The sequence below is a fragment of the Clarias gariepinus genome, chromosome 24 (assembly GCF_024256425.1).
Source record: "Clarias gariepinus isolate MV-2021 ecotype Netherlands chromosome 24, CGAR_prim_01v2, whole genome shotgun sequence".
In the NCBI taxonomy this organism is placed as follows: domain Eukaryota; kingdom Metazoa; phylum Chordata; class Actinopteri; order Siluriformes; family Clariidae; genus Clarias; species Clarias gariepinus.
The window spans coordinates 15,158,441-15,176,445 of NC_071123.1; the positions used below are offsets into that span (position 1 = coordinate 15,158,441).

General features: G+C 36.4%; 1 protein-coding gene across 1 annotated transcript; it reads right to left on the reverse strand.

The window, feature by feature from the left end:
• Nucleotides 1-2,824: 2,824 nt before the first annotated feature.
• Nucleotides 2,825-17,644, reverse strand: LOC128512502 (uncharacterized). The gene is made up of 5 exons (XM_053485811.1): nucleotides 17,150-17,644; nucleotides 15,479-15,833; nucleotides 11,191-11,291; nucleotides 10,819-10,873; nucleotides 2,825-8,153 (listed from the first exon to the last, which is right to left on the reverse strand). Exons 1-5 carry the CDS (start codon nucleotides 17,224-17,226, stop codon nucleotides 5,094-5,096), a joined length of 3,648 nt encoding a protein of 1,215 aa, XP_053341786.1. The 5' UTR covers nucleotides 17,227-17,644; the 3' UTR covers nucleotides 2,825-5,093.
• Nucleotides 17,645-18,005: the final 361 nt, after the last annotated feature.

Consider the following 18,005-nt stretch of genomic DNA (forward strand, 5'->3'; position numbering starts at 1 on the left):
TTTACATTATTAACTCAGGAAGCTTCTGTCACCAAAACAACTTCCTTGTATGCAAATGTACTTGCCAGTAAAGCTCTTTCTGATTTTGATACACACACCATATGAAAAAAAGTACTGTGCTATTACCTAAATACATAAACTTCAATATGGAGCTGGTCATCCTTTTGCAGGGTTTCCACAAGATCTGGAGTGTTTCTGTGGGATTCGTGTCCATTCATTCTGTAGAGTGATGTCAGGCACTGATGTTGGAAGAGAATCTCCGTTTTAGTTCGTCCCAAAGAAGGCAAGTGTTGTTGAAGTCAGGGCTCTTTGCTTGAGCCAGTCAAGTTCTTTTACACCAAACTTATTAAAGCATGTCTTTATAGTCCTTGCTTTTTGCACTGGGGCACAGTCATGTTGAGATAGAAAAGGGCTTTTTTTTAAAGTGTTGCCACAAAGTTGGAAACATCATAGCATTGTCCAGGATGTCTTGGTATACTAAAGCATTAAGACTGGCCTTTACTGATGATAAAAGGCCTGACAGAAACACTTGAATTCAATAATTAACAGGTTTGGCCAAATACTTTTGTCCATATAGTGTATTAATATATGTAAACAGAGACAGCCAAAAATAGTATTATGTATATTATATAATATAATATTAATGATATTATCAAAATATTATCATATAGCAATAAATGTACTATAATTTACTATTTAATATTTTATTTCATTAAAATACTTATATATTTGTTTGCCTGACTACATTAAAAAGGACATAGATAACAACTGTTTAACTGTTAAAGTGTGTATATAGTTTTTGGGTCTATCTGTGTACATGTGTGTGCATGTATAAAGCAAAAGTCAAAATATGCAGAACTGAAAAAGTGATAGCAATACCATTATGATGATGGCAAGTTTTTGTGGTCAACATCAAACAGGAAGCTGACCTTTAAAATCTTGAACTAGTTAACACGAGACACAATAAGCCTTAGCTATTTATTAATTTGTACTCCTAAGGATTTAAAAAAAGTCATGAGAAATATATAGATTATAGTAATATTTTCTACACTCATGCAGCCATTTATCCAATCAGTCAAGCATGTGGCATCAACACAATGGAAAAAAGCAGACACAGTGGTATGGTTGAGAATTTCTGAATTGCTGACCTTCTGGGATTTTCACACACAAAAAAAAGTCTCTAGAATTTACAGAGAATGGTAAAAAGAACAATAAAACATGTTGGGAGTGGTCCGCAGGTTGAAACCTCTTGTTAATGAGAGGCAGTGGTCGACCGGAGGTTTATAATAACTTAAATAGGCTGTGGTGGTGATCAGAAAAGCATCTCAACATATACTGAACATCATGGGCAACAACAACAGCAGAAGACATACAGTACCTGTTAGTTAAGTTAGTTTATGTGTTAGAAGGGGGAAAAATAGGCAAATGGAGGATTTTGAGTGACTTTGCCAAGAGCCAAATGGTAATGACTAGATGACTATGCATAAGGATGGTGAGACAGCAGTTATAATAGTCGGACAACCCTCAAGGTTTGGTGATTCTGTGCCCACGACAACAATAGATTTCTATTCTTCACCTTTGCCAAAATCGTCCTTAATTTTTTTTACCTTCAGGAAAAAAAATTTCACTTGCTGCCTAATCACATTACTACTGTATACATCTACAAATATTTCTACTTTATATTATACTTCTTCTTTTATTTTTTATCTGTAATTGCTCATTTTCTTCTTATTTTTCTATTTGCAAACCTTAATTTCATTTTAGCATGGATTTTACATAACTACCTTAGTTATTTTTATGGTCACTGGTATATTTCAGTGCACATCGTACTGTATATAGTGTATGTATGTATCAACCATAGATCCCTACAGAGTAAAAAAAGCAACAACATACTATAGTGTCCAAAAGGTAGAACCTGAGCGCTGCTCAAGCAGAAGAGATGGGAATCAACAGATTCTCTGAATTGTCTACAGGAGATTCAATCTTTTGCATCTTGCTTACCAGGATATGAATGAGAAACTCACTAGCAACACACCATCAGGGATTCCTTCTTACAGTAGGTTAACAAGGTCCTAGTCCCATGAAAGTTGTGCTTTTTAAAGATGAAATAATTAAGTCACCGGAGATCTTGCCAGTAGACAATCAACATATTTGGAGCCATATCAACAAGAACATATAAGAGATATTTCACATGAATAAAGCTAAATTGGGTGAAAAAAGGGTTTATCAAAGACTTTACGGACACATCACTTGCTTTTCTTACAATGCTATACATCTTGAAAATGTAAATTTGTAAGCAACCTATAAAAAATCTAGAGTTATACTTCAATGCATTTACTACTATTAATACCACTTTCCCTTTCAGAGTAGATAATGCAAAAGAATTTTGCTCTAACTTTTTTTGACTCACCAACGTAAATGACATATACTTGCTAAACATGGTAGTAAAAAAGCCCTTGCTTTGGAACGTTGTAGAAGAGTTGTACTGTAAACTAAGTCACACCACCACTAATACCTTTCGTTTCATTTTAATTTCTGTTGTTAATGTTTATCACGAAATGAACACCATAACAGCAAAGTCAGCATTCATATTTGTAACACCTTTATCAAACATTTCTTTCCCAATTAGCCCCTGGGGAAGGTTTCTCACCACCATTTTAAAAAAGCTGTTCCAGTATTAGCACTGTAAACTGTAAGGTGTCAAGTGAGTATTGATTTCAGCAGTAGAATTCAGCTTGGAGGCACTGCAATCTGATTTCTAAAACACAATCAAATATATACATTTTATGTATATGTAAAAATGAAGGAAGGAAATACTAAAAGAAAACTGTATACATAATTTACTTAAGCACCATTTACAACAATTAATAAATAAAGAATAGGTGAACATTAAAAACAGAAAAGAACTACAATTAGGTCACACTCCTTTTGGTACAAATGTCCACTTTTAAGAACAGGTTTAGCAGACAATACTAGCCTCATTCAGTTCCTATTGCTCAGGGGTGACAACACCTTGTTTCCTTGCGCAAGCAGAAACCTTAGGCAACCACAAACCCAGCAATACAAGGAATCCCCCAAGGTTTTGTTCTCAGTCCCATTTAGTTTGTTATCTACACCCACTGTTTTGGGCAGAATTGTCTACTGTCAATTCATGGTAAACCATCCACATCAACAGATTAAAACAACACACAATTGGAAATATATGCAAGCTTTTTGTGAGATGTTTACAATTTTTTCCAAGGAGTCTCCAGGGACAGCCTTTTTTTTTAATGTAGATTAGTTTGTAACAGTAAATTACATTATTTACATTTTGTAGTAACAAGTCACAAAAAGAAAGGGAATGGAGTGGATGCTTGTTTCCACCAAATATGAGGAAATAATAAGCTCACAGTTTCAACTTTTTCTTACTTCCTGTTAAGACATTCTCCAAGACTAGTCCATTCCTGTTTAACAGAATACTTCACCCAGGTTACAGTGCTTTGCAACATATTGCTAGTCTTTTGTTTTGATTTGATTCAAGGAAACAGGAGCACAAAGTTCCAGATGTGAAATATTAACTTACAGATTAAAAAAAAAAAAAAACCTGGGTGTTACATAACATTCAACATAACAAATCAGTTTTACTTTACTTACTTAATTACTTAATACAAATGTGCAATCATTACTTAATACAAATGAACAATAACTGGCAAATTTACCTTAAATACAAGCAGCTATTACAAAATAATTAACTTTGTGATTGTAACAGTTACTCCACTATGGCTCGGGCTACATTACACCACCCCGTTACTTATTACTTAACCAACATGCTCCAAAGTCCTTTATTCCTTAAACAAAACCTTACACTCTTCTACCAATAAACTTCCTGATGTTTAATAAACTTTTAAGTGTTTAATAAGCTGTCAAATCCATCCTCTAACTTTGTATTATGTCCTAGTTTTAGCTGTTTGTGTTTTTTTTCTCTGTTTAATGACGTGCTTTTTGTTATGCTAACAGTACTGCTCATTTTTTATTTTCCAATATCACTTCTTTACTTTTCTTGACCTACATGCTACTATCTAGTTTGAAGTTCGCATTAACTATCTAAATTATGATTTCATAATTAAGAGTAAAATTATGACCTGAGATCATTGTAGCTGCTTCAGAACTTATTTTTTTCACTGAAATTATTATTTGCCAACTCGATATTTGCAGCTCCACAGGAAAGAAGTATATTTTATAGACTGTAAACATTACTCCAAATGTACATTAACAAATCTTATTAACATAATTCATTTTAAAATTTAAGTTACAATGTTTGGCAGCAAAAAGTACCATTACAGTTTCTAAACAGTGCACAGAAATATTAATCAATAAAAAAGAAAAAAACATCTCTACTACATCTGTGTAAATTCACATACCAGATGAGGGAGACACTTGACCTTTTTAACATTAAAACTGTACTATAGAGGACAGATTTCAATAGCATGCTGAAGTTAAAAAATCCAGCAAGGCTGGACGTTATCTATAGTTATTTTTATAATTATATTTTTTTTTAGTTGAAGCTGATTTTTACTTGGGAAAAATCTATATAATAAAGAACTAACTATAAAAATAATAACTAGAAAATATTTAAATGTATATAAAATATTTTAGAATTAAGCAAAGCTGAGGCTGTACATTACCACTCAAATATTTTCGAACATAGAGCTTCTTACAATCCTTTACATCACATTAATATGGTTTCTAAATTTTCCAACATGGAAAATCTATAAGATTTTTTTTTTTTTAAGAGTTTCCCGATTAACATGACCGGGTGCGTTTCTCTCATATTATGAACTTAAGAAAAAAAAAGATTTATGAGGAATCTGTTTACACATGTTATAGTTTAAGTGATGAACTCATTCAACTTTACATGCAGTGATAAATGAATAAAAAAAATATACACAGGAATTCACTGACAGAAATAGCCAAGATTTGAATTACCAACATCTTTTCAGACTTTGAGGTATTTATGATGGACGTGGTTCTGTTAAAATAGACCTTCATATCCGAAAGTAAAATCAACTTAATTTTAAATTAAAAGTAACTTTGTAAGCAAAAAAAAATTGAATTTATAACAGACGGTCTTTCTTCTTTTTCAGCTTTTTACTGTGTGTCTGTAAACATGAGTTTAACTTATCAGAGACAGCAACTTGTTTATCTCCACTCATGGTCTCTAGATCATTAATCAAGTCTCTTACTTTCTTCTTTTTCTTAACATGTCCTGATAATTCAACTGCAGAGAATGAAATATTATCCTCTGTATCATAGCATGTAATAAAAACATCTTTTGGGTCTTCTGGAGCAACATCTAAACTCTCACTCTCTCCTCCAACTTTGTCGCTTCTATTCTTCTTTTTCTTCTTCTTCTTCTTTTTCTCATTTATTGCTTCTGAAGGTTCTGATGGAGAACCACTTTCCTGCCAAAAGTCATGTTCAACAACCTCAGGATCTACTTCTCTGTCTGTTTCTACCAATTCTCGCTTTTTCTTTTTTTTCTTCTTCTTAGGCTGTATGGAATCTTCTGATCGCAGTACTTGTTGGCTCCTTTTAGAACCGTCACCTTTGGTCCCCTCACGTTTCTTTTTTTTATTGGAGTCATTTGTTGAATGTGTTTCCAAACATGTTGAGGGATTTTCTTTGTCACCACTACCTGAAGCTTCATTCTCCACAGTATTGTGGTAAGGTGATTGATGCAAATATTCCAAGTCGTGACAGACTGACAACGAGGCATCATTTTTCAACTCTTTTTTTCGCTTCTTCTTTTTCTTTTTCTTTATTGGCTCTGCTCCAGGAACGTCTGCCTCAACAATCTCTCCAGCCTCACTTCTTGTTGAAGTATTTGGTGTTGCCACATCTCCATGTCCGAGAGACAGGCAGGAATTTTTAGATGCCTCCTCTTCTTGAGTTGTTTCAGTTCTTTCCTTTTTCTTTTTTCGCTTTTTTGCCTTGCTTGTTAGAACCAGCTCAGCTGCTTGCTGCTCAGAATCTTGAATAGTATCTAAAATCTCCATGTCTTCTGTGGTTTTTACCAATGATGCCTCATAGTCCACATTATCTTCTCTGACCACTTGTTCCTGCTTCCTTTTTTTCTTCTTTATTGGTGTTACAAAGTCATCCTTTTTCAAACCTATGCTACCCACTGTCTGGATTTCTATGCCTGCTGGTATTTCAGAGATTTTCTCCAAAGGTTCTCCATGATTATAACTGGCCATAGCCATATCTTTTAGTTGGTAAACATCATGTATGAACTTTTTCTTCTTTTTCTTGACAGTATCGGCTCCAAGGCTCGAATGAGACTCTTGACTACTCTGTTGAACGGTCATCTGATCAGACGTCAAAGGACTTTTCCATTTTCCATCCATTTTCTTCTTTTTCTTTTTTCGTCGTGTTTCATGCCCATCAGATTCAACTAAATCTTTTAAGGGTGTATTATTGTCTACTTGGTTAACATTATGACTAAAACTAGGACTAGATAGATCAGTACTGATCATTTGCTCAGGTTCTGCAACTATGGACAGCAAAGAAGCTGAATGTTGACAGGGAACCTGCACAGGCTCCTCTACATCAACTGATTGGTCTACTTGAGGCACTGGTTGACCATATTTTTCTTTTTTTCTCTTTTTCTTCGGTTTACTTCCACCAAATGAACAAACCACTAAGGTTTCCTGAACTGATAGACTTGATTCTGCAGATATACTGATTTCTGGCATGGGATTGACCACTTCCTCCAACAACCCACCATTTTTGTCCTTTTTCTTTGGTTTATTAACATTCCCTGAAGCACAATCCACTGAACAGTCCTGTGGTGATAGACTTGGGTCTAAAGGAACACTGTTTTCCTTCATGGTGGCAACTGACTCCTCCAACAGCCCATCATTTTTCATCTTCTTTCTTTTTTTACACTCAATGTCATTAACCTGAAGTACAGAACCTTCATTCTTACCCAGATCAACTTGTATCGGTGGCGGGTTATCAGAGACCTCTGGGGCTTTTGTCTTTTTACCTTTCTTTCTTTTTAGAAATGTCATTCCACCATAAATAAACAGTGGGGTCTCGGTCTTCTCTTCCCTACCAACCATAAGAACATCCTTATTAGGACTTGAGAAATCATTTCTTCTGGATCCTGATACATTATCCTCTAATGGCAGTGATGGATATGAATGCTCTATGCTATGATCAGATGTCTTTTTGTCCTTTTCTTTTCGTTCTTTGTGTATACCTCTGAGTGTTGGTGAGCTTGTTTCACTCGACTGACCCTTCTGAAAATTGGAATTTTTAACATTGGTGCTCTCCACATTTGATAAAATTAATGAAGGTCTCTTTTGCTTCTTTATGTTACTATCCTGTATTAGCACATTGCTTTCCAAGTTTTCTTCATTACTGTTTTTATCACAATTCTTTCTAAGAGGGCTTGGTTGATTATCTGGTTCTTGGAAAAGATCCTGTGAGCTGGTAAAACCTACACCAATACTACCCAGATCTTCGTTTTTTTCTGGCTCATGATACACACCTGGATTGACATTCTCAACTTGGTTATGGTGCTCCTGGAATGAGATGTTCTCCGAGCAGTGTGTACTACCCCCTCTGTTTTGGTCCCTAAGGTTCTCATCCAAAATCTGTGTTTCGTCATCATCCTCATGGTCCGTCTCCTCAACGGATACTTCAGTAATTGGTTCCTGCCAGTTCTCAAAAGTTTGATAAATTTCCTGGGCTTCAAGGAATTGTGATTGTGAACATGCCACTAGAACTTGTGGCTCACTATGTTCCTCCTGATGATCCAGAAATAGACTTCGAATAAATAGGGATTTGTCAGGGGAAAGACGGGAATGTGAAGAACACGGTGAGAGAGAAGTCCTAGCAGAAGACTTTCTGGTCTTCTTACCCCTTTTTCTGGATGGAGTAACTTCTATGTTTAATGATTCATTCTCATTATGTATATCTGTGTCATCTTGGGGCGCCATCAGGTCTTTAGCAACTTTTCTGGTCCGATAGCATTTCTTCTTGTCTTCTTGATGTTTGTTGCTTTTCTCAGTGCACTTTCTTGAAGCGTCTTTCTTTTTCCATTTCAAGGACGGTAACCACGGTTGTCGGTTTCTTGTGTGTGTGTTCTGAATAAAGCAATCTGGATTCTGAAACAAATACAGATATATTAATTAACAATATGGAAATGATATAGACATCACAGATGAAATACAGTAAAGATAAAAAAATTATATACGGTAGTATTTCTGTGATTTAAAGAACTTTTAATCTGTACACAAAGTGTTCCACTTAACATTTATGTTAAGTGTTAACACAAAACACTTTTTTAATTAAAATTTTGTTGTTTTTAATCTTATGTATCTATTTGTCCAATTTTATGCCTTCACTCATTTTCTTATGTAAAATTATTTTTTCAGCATTCAGTTTCTGTTTGTACTCTTTATAGTATTCTATTTTAATGTTTTTAATGCTTCTCATCTAATTTAGTTTTATCCTATACATATCCAGATATACACTGATCAGCCATAACATTAAACCACTCTCAGGTAAAGTGAATAATGCTGATTATCTTGTTACAGTGAGACCTGTCGGAGTGGGATCTATCAAGCGAAGTGATTAGTTAGTTTGCTGCGGACGTTGGTCAGGTCCACCACCAAAAGCGCCTACAGTTGCCATGTGCGCATCAGTAGTGGACTACCAAATAATGAAAAAAGTGGCCTGTTCTAATGAATCACGTTTTCTTTTACATGATGTGGATGGCCAGTTCTTGTGCATCGGAGTACTGTAGGAGTACTTGGAGTAGAGATGGCACCAGGATACACTATGGGGAGACAGCGTGATGCTTTGGACAATGTCTTGATGGAAACCTTGGGTCCTGCCATTTATGTGGATGTTATTTTGACAGGTACCACCTGCGAAAACATTGTTGCAGACCAAATACACCCCTTCATAGCAACAGTGTTCTGTAATGGCAGTGACATTTTTCATCGAGATAATTTTCCCTGCCACACACTGCGAATGGTTCAAGAATATTTAAGAGAATCCCAAAGAGTTCTAAAGACTGATCCATGGAAGCCTCACCTCACAACTTACAGAACTTTAAACATATGCTGTTTATATAACATCTTTTTGCCAGATACAAGTGCACACCTCATGGAGGTCATGCCTTGATGGGTCAAAGCTGTTTTGATTGCACAACAAGGACGGACACAATATTAGGCAGGTGGTTTTAATGTCATAGCTGTTTAGTGTATGATCTAAATCCAACTGGGATGGTTTGGGTGGAGTTTGACCGGAGAGTGAAGGAAAAGCAGACAACAAGTACTCAACACTTCTGGGAACTCCTTCCTTATGAGGCTGACTGAGAGAATGCCTCGAGTGTGCAAAGCTGTCATCAAAGCAAAATGTGGCCACTGTCTCTGCCGTAGAGCATCGCTGGTCTCACCACTGTCTTGAACACCTTTCCTTTTATTCTCTCTGATACTCTTTCGTCACATAACAAACCTGAGCTTTTCTTTACGCATTTCCACCTGCCTGTACCCGTCTCTTCACCTTCTTTTCCACACTCTCCGTTGCTCTGGACCGTTGACCCCAAGTACTTAAAGTCCTTTGCCTTCTTTACCTCTGCTCCCTGAAGCCTCACCGTTCCTCTTGGGTTCCTCTCATTCACACACATGTTTTCTGTCTTACTACGGCTAACCTTCGTTCCTCTTTCCAGAGCGTACTTCCACCTCTCCAAATTTTCTTCCACCTGTTCCCTGCTCTCACTACAAAGCACAATGTCATCTGCAAACATCATTGTCCATGGAGACTCCTGTCTAACCTCATCTGTCATCCTGTTCATCACCATAGCAAACAAGAAGGGACTCAGAGCCGATCCTTGATGCAGACCCACCTCCACATTGAACTCTTCTGTCACACCTACAGCACATCTCACCACTGTCTTACAGCTCTCATATATGTCCTGCACCACTCTAACATACTTAGTTTAATGTTCTAATAATTAATATTAGATTTTGATTATTAATGTATAAAATAAATCAAAAATGCAAAGATACCTGAATAAAATACATTCTCTGCAACATGGCTGCATGCATTTTAATAAAACAAGGATTTCTGGACTTTTCTCTGGCCTTTTTTTAAAACACACAGTTTTATTGTTGGGTCATTATCTTATTCAGTTGGCTCATACCAAGGTAAGAAACTTTGAAAATGTATTTTTAAAGTGAATATCAAACATTGATACAACTTTATTGTGGTAGTGCCTGTAGTTCATTTAAACATCGACTGTTTGAAACAGTTCTACCCGACGTTACATTCTTTAGTTATACATGATCATACTCTGAATCGCTTATTACTGAGGAGAATAAGTTCAGTGAGGTAGCAGCATCTTAGAAAAACAACTAATTTTTGGACTTTTTGTTTTGTCTACCACAACAAAAAGGAAGTGCCACCTTGTGTTGACAATTGGTATTACCATGTATCCACATTAATAAACTTCTAAATTTTACAGTATAATAAACATTATTAGATTAAAAAAAAAAAAAAAAAAAAAAAAAAAAAACGTACTGTGTACTGTTATGGGGAAACACTGCCAGATTGGTAAAAAAGGAGAGGAGCTACAGGAGGGTTGGTTAATACGAACTCTCCTGTACAGTAGCCCCTCCCCTCTCTTACCAATCACTTTAAAATCATATGTTGATTGGTGATTTGACGTTATATTTATTTCAGTTGTGTTGATTTTTAAATTCAGTTTGCATAGCAAAATACCTTAAATGTGTAAAATTCATAACTGTAAAAATAAAACTTTACCACTTTTCTGATGTCCTCATCATCTTCATTCTCTTCCATATTATTTTCCTCTGAACTGTAAAAATCAATTTAAAAAAAGTTCATTAATGACGGACAAGTCTAATAGAGAATAAAACTGTGCATCAATATGCTAACTGACATCACCATAACTTATCACTTCGTTATAGAATAATTTCCCATAATTCAATTCAATTTTTGTTTGTAAAGCGCTTTTAACAACTAACATTGTCGCAAAGCAGCTTTAGACAATCAAAAGACTTATTGAAACACAACATCACGGCCGATTCATCAAAACAGCCGATTCAACATAATCAAACAAAAGCTCTGTACAGTAATTATGTTTTGTATTATATACAGTACTGTTAAACTCACTCAGCTGACAAAACAGATGGAGACAGTTTCCTTCGTCCTTTTTCTCCGCTTCCTTTGCTTAGCTTCAATACGCATTTCAAGAACCCACCGATCTCTGAATTCTGAGAAATAAAAAGATGATTTTATTATTTGTTTGCAGACATTTTCTTTTTTCCAAGAGAGAAGCAAATGGGAAAATGTATTTAAAGATTTTTAATTAAAAAGCACTGAAGGGTGTACATATTTGTTGCTATTCCATTCACATTCAGCCACCATGAGACAAAAGTCTATAGATTGTCATTACAAGAATTACATCTTAAATAGAATGTATCCAGTAACATGGTTTGGGAAAGGGTGATGCCAATCTGCATTAAACAGTGCCCTTGAAAAGATATGCCCTGCATGAAAATGCATACGGTGTTTAAAACCTTCTATTTTAGGCTTAAACATTCAGGGGCTGTGCTTTTTTATAAACGTAGTGCAGAATAACAATGCAATGAGAACAGGTGTTAGAAATGACATGCTTAGCTATTTATGGTTAAGATCCATACGGTACTGTGAAGCTACACTACCTGGCACACTAATATTTCACTGGGCCTTCCTTAGAATGTGTAATGTGGTGGCCAGTTTATGTGTGACAATGATTTCTCATACCCCCAGAACCACTCTAACACATAATCCACTCCTATCACACAGTATGTTGTGCTGCCAGCCAATGTGTGAATAGTTTAGAGCAAACCAGCTGTAAGATGCAAACATATATTTATTAAAAAAATATTTAAAAGAACTTCTATGTAGCAATACAGGAATCGTGATATGTAACAGAATAAAATCCCCCCCCCCGCCCCCCCATCTCTATCATGCACATCCTGTAATTCTGGATTCTTTATGCTCTCTAGCAATCCGAATACTTTTTCAGTTTAGTTTCGCTAACAAGTGGTTTTCTTACAGACACACAGCTGTTTAGGACCAATCCTGTGAATTCTCATCACGTTGTGTAGGGATGAAAATCCTCATACTTTCACTATTAAACATAGCTATGAGTTTTACAGTTGATTTTTATCATGCAACTTCAGCAAGTTTTATATAATCTTAAATAAAAGTCATATTTTCTTCTTCTGTAAAGAACTTCAGCACTATCCTTCCAGATTTTAATAATGTGTCAGTTCTTAATCAGTGACAGGTCCAGTCATTTTTAAAGATTTAAAGATTCAAAGAACTTTATTAATCCCAGGAATTAAATAAGAAAAAAAATAAAATAAGATAGATTAAAATAAAATAAAATACATACCTTATTGCACATTGACCCGAGAGCACTGGTAAATATTGCACAATTAATACAGTCATCTAATATATGTATGTAATACTGTATTATATAAAGTCGTGGCCAAAAGTTTTGAGAATTACATAAATATTGAAAATTGGAAAAGTTGCTGCTTAAGTTTTTATAATAGCAATTTGCATATACTCCAGAATGTTATGAAGAGTGATCATATGAACTGCATAGTTCTTCTTTGCCATGAAAATTAACTTAATCCCAAAAAAACCTTTCCACTGCATTTCATTGCTGTCATTAAAGGACCTGCCGAGACCATTTTAGTAATCGTTTTGTTAACTCAGGTGAGAATGTTGACGAGCACAAGGCTGGAGATCATTATGTCAGGCTGATTGGGTTAGAATGGCAGACTTGACATGTTAAAAGGAGGGTGATGCTTGAAATCATTGTTCTTCCATTGTTAACCGTGGTGACCTGCAAAGAAACGCTTGCAGTCATCATTGCGTTGCATAAAAATGGCTTTACAGGCAAGGATATTGTGGCTACTAAGATTGCACCTAAATCAACAATTTATATCATCATCAAGAACTTCAAGAAAAGAGGTTCAATTCTTGTTAAGAAGGCTTCAGGGCGTCCAAGAAAGTCCAGAAAGCGACAGGATCGTCTCCTAAAGAGGATTCAGCTGCGGGATCGGAGTGCCACCAGTGCAGAGCTTGCTCAGGAACGGCAGCAGGCAGGTGTGAGCACATCTGCACGCACAGTGAGGCGAAGACTTTTGGAAAATGGCCTGGTGTCAGTATGGTGAATGGACTGCTGAGGACTGGGGTCATATTCTCCGATGAAGCATCTTTCCGATTGTTCGGGGCATCTGGAAAAAGGCTTGTCTGAAGAAGAAAAGGTGAGTGCTACCATCAGTCCTGTGTCATGCCAACAGTAAAGCATCCTGAGACCATTGATGTGTGGAGTTGCTTCTCATCCAAAGGAGTGGGCTCACAATTTTGCCCAAAAACACAGCCATGAATAAAGAATGGTACCAAAACACACCCCAACAGCAACTTTTTCCAACAATCCAACAACAGTTTGGTGAAGAACAATGCACGATGCTATTTATCACCGTGCCATAAGGCAAAAGTGATAACTAAGTGGCTCGCGGACCAAAACGTTGAAATTTTGGGTCCATGGCCTGGAAACTCCCCAGATCTTAATCCCATTGAGAATTTGTGGTCAATCCTCAAGAGGCGGGTGGACAAACAAAACCCCACTAATTCTGACAAACTCCAAGAAGTGATTATGAAAGAATGGGTTGCTATCAGTCAGGATTTGGCCCAGAAGTTGATTGAGAGCATGCCCAGTCGAATTGCAGAGGTCCTGAAAAAGAAGGGCTAACACTGCAAATACTGACTCTTTGCATAAATGTCATGTAATTGTCAAAACGTATGAAGTGCTTGTAATTATATTTCAGTGCATCACAGAAACAACTGAAACAAAGATATAAAAGCAGTTTAGCAGCAAACTTTGTAAAAAACTTTTAGCCACGACTGTACGTAATATTGTATTACATATTGTATTGATATGTAATATTGCAATTATTACAATATTAATACAGGTATATTGTCTTACTGTGTCATTGTTACTGACAGTGAATATCCACATAGTGTACGAGTTTTTAAAGTTTTCTTTTCATAATGCAGTCAAAACATTGAAATGGTGACTTTTTATTTGGTCATGCAGTGTATTTAAACTTGAAATGTATTTAAACTTGAATGAAAAAAGATTTCATTTAATATACTTGATGCATGTACATTTTTAACCCATTTTATTTTATTAAATTTCTAGGTAAAAAATGCCTTAGCATTAGTACCCATTGTTGACTATTTCTAGAGCTTGTAGAAATAGTTCAAAGGTTAAAGCTAAAAATAATCGTGTCAGCTTTAACTTAATCAACTGTAAAACCCTGTCTGTACGGCAGAACTCTCGGTCTAACTTATTAATGCAAAGAAATTACATTTTGTAAGGTTGAGTATCTTACGCCTTGTTTATGCCAAGTTGCACTTCTTACGTCATCAGCTTATCAGTAATCAGAATCACAGATGAGAAATCTAAAAAAGTAGATTAAGTTTGGTCTTAAGACGACTCCAGCGCATTAAAATTCACTTGTACCACTTGTTATTTTAGTGATAAAAATATTAACTAATCCCAGTAAACCTAACCCTGTAATGTTCTAGCTAGTGGACCCCATGTTAACCTTAGCTTGCTAGCATTAGCTAACAGCTTTAAAAAAAAGTGGCTCTTTAAAGGAATTTCAGCAAAAAGGAGTCCGCCGATTATAATAACGACAGCAGCCTTTCCGCAGGTTAGTCGTAGGCTAATGTAATGTTAATTGCAAAATGCAAATCTTGCATTTATGCTAACAAATGGTCAAACAATTTGTAAAATACTAATTTGACTATGAAGAATTTTTTTTAATTTTTTGTTCAATAAAAATGCATTATTAAGTCATCCACCATCATTTCGTGGCTTTTGTATTTTATTTTGTAAGTATCGGTTTAGGCACCGTTTTGGCACCGGTACCGTTTTAAAAATACCGATTTGGCACCGATAAAAAAAACAAAAAAAAAAACGATACCCAACCCTAGCTATAATACCTTCTATAAAAGCATTAACATGTGCACATCTAGATGATTTGAGATTATGTTGAAGAATTCTCAAGGACGTCCCAATTCATCATTCCATCTATTTTGTGCAATGCACCAATTTTATTGGCAGAAAAACAGAGCCCAATACATGATGCTACCACCACCATGTTTACCAGCTGCTACAGTGCTCTTGGGGTTAAATGTCTCAGATTTACTGCTCTTTTACACCTCGGCTTCACCTGCCAAAAACTTGTACCTATATACAGACGCTTGAACTAATCTTGAAATCTACTTCTGACCAGAACTCTATCTATCTGGTAAACACCACAGCAGAAATGTGACAATTTAACATATGTATACAAGCACACATGCACACCAAATGCTCGCAAATGCTTACCACTATAGTTTGGCTTCTGCGAGCAGGAACTTGTCCAAAGCTAGACAGAAAAGGTAACCACAACCTCTTTGGAGCTGCTCTCCGACTCCTCTGGCGAGGCCGACGGTTAACCCTCCTCCGTGTATTTTCCAGAGATCTCCATTTCCGAAGCAAGTCATCATAATTAGTTTCACTGTCAGAGTCGCTCCTCGGCCTCGCCCCTTTATGTTGTGGGTTTGGGTTGGGTTCTCTCTCCTGCTCATCCTCTGATTGTTGACTCAAGGGACATGCCGGTGTAAATGACGGACGGTGTCTTTTAACAGTCCTTGAAGGTGAACTCACAGACTGAGTAAAAAACAAGCTGTCGCCAGAGTCACTGTAGAAAAGCAAAAGATATGATATTACAGAACGAGATGAAAGAAATGAAAATACTTAAATTTAATAATTTTATTTCTTTCTTTTTGTATTAACCATGTTTGGTATTTGGAGCGCAAACCAAATAGACCTTTATGAAGAAATCATCAACTTTTAAACATGCATTATTTTTTTTAAGGAACAGTTTGCTCTACATTATTAATATCATCCCCTGAAATGCATGCTAGCAGCATGATTGACTTGTATCGCACCCAGGAACCATTGCTCCACTCAGCCAGCATTCACATTATTATTTTTTTCTCCGTACTTGGGTACACCTGCGTAATTTCAGCCTCTGATACTGCAGGTGTCGGTACTCACCTAGTTGAATTGAAAACTGCTATTAAACACAGATAGAGAAGATGAGAGTCAGAAAGTTAATCTTCGCTCTATGCTTGATATCATGTCAAGAGTAACGGTCTTGTGCTTTAAGCTGGACTGTTGAACACTCATGTTACTTCAAAAATGAGTTCGGCGGAGCAAAAAAAAAAAAAAAAAACAGCAGAGGTAGAGGAAAGATACACAGCTGAGGCTGCTGAGTCTTAGTGCGCGTCTCTTACTGGTTTAATCAACATCCGTGCACGCGTGTACTGTTTACTATAACACTGTAAACACGTGTGTGTAAAACATATTTTATTTTGTGTCAGTGTGTGTGTACAGCGCAAGTGTAAAGCAAAAGCAAGTCTTATTAGAGACGTTAAAAATCCATGTTCTCTCTCTGCTTAAGGCTTAGCCTGCTCTTTGGCTGCTGTGTGTGTGTGTGTGTGTGTGTGCGCATCATTGGAAACCACACACACACACACAGACCCCTCCTACTTTCACCTTCATAGACACACACACTCTTTCTCTCTGCTCTACACAGAAACCCTTTTTTACCAGTCTGATCTGGCCCTGGTTGAGGCTGAGACAGGAGGACGTCCTAACTGAGATGCAAGGTTATGATCGTTAGGATGTCCTCCTGTCTCTGGACCAGATCCTCACACAGGCTCCTGATCCACCCCGACAGTAATAAAGTACCTACTGAATCGGAATACTTACAGGTTAACTGCATGTGAGATTTAGTTAAAATATATGTTTAGTGTCACAGTGAATCGAAAGAATCGATTCTTTGGTATCAGACTATGTTTAGTGTCACAGTGAATCGAAAGAACCGATTCTTCAGTATCGAGTCATCGCTCAAACAAACACAGGACGGAAGTAATAAGCGGAACACGAATGAGAAGGCTGATGAAATGACAGTCTGTGCTTCTTCTAGTCTTTCAAGAGGACATGATTTACCTTTCAGACGCCGGTGTTTCAAACGCGTCTCCTCTCCGGGAGTCTCTCTGTGCCGAAGCTTCGGGAATATTCTCCATAACAACCGTTACCTCCTGTAGACATGCTCACTGCTCACACACTCCCAGTTCCTCTCTCTCAGGATTCACTTTCATATAAAAGCGATTCACTTACATACAACTTACAGAGTCTATATCTCGCTAAATCTCGATGAAGTATTATAATCTGTAGCGCGCACATCAGCACACACGTGGGTTTGCAGAAGAAAACAGGAAGTCGAGCAGGGGGCGGGACGATTTCCGGCAGCGCTGCGCTCTGACGAACCAATCATGTGAGAGCTCTAAGGAAACGACGAGAACGGCGTTAGAGTAAACCAGGGAACGTTCAAGAGCGCTAGGATTGTACGATTGTTTCCTATTGTGCTGTTTTTGCGAATATAAAAACAAATAAAAACTATTCTTTTATAGTTTGTAGTAATAAGTAGAAAGGTAAAAAAAATCTAACATAAATTTAAACTATTAATAGTGATTATTTGCAAGTTTGTCCGTTTTAACACTATTAAATGATCATCATAATCAACAACAGCAATAATTGTAATAATAGTGCAAGTTTAACATTATTATTTCAGATTTTCTTTTTGCACTTAAACAAGACAGCACCGTTTTTAATTTAGGTGATAAAAATCTCCTGAAATGTATTCCTTCTTTCACATAGACCTTCTTTAATAGCAATACATTACTTCTAAACTATAAATCCACAAAAAGTAGAGCTTAATGCATTTTTTAAAAATACATTTAACAACTTTAAGTAACTGGTGTTACTTCTCTTGCTGGTAACACTTATAACGGTAACAGCAATG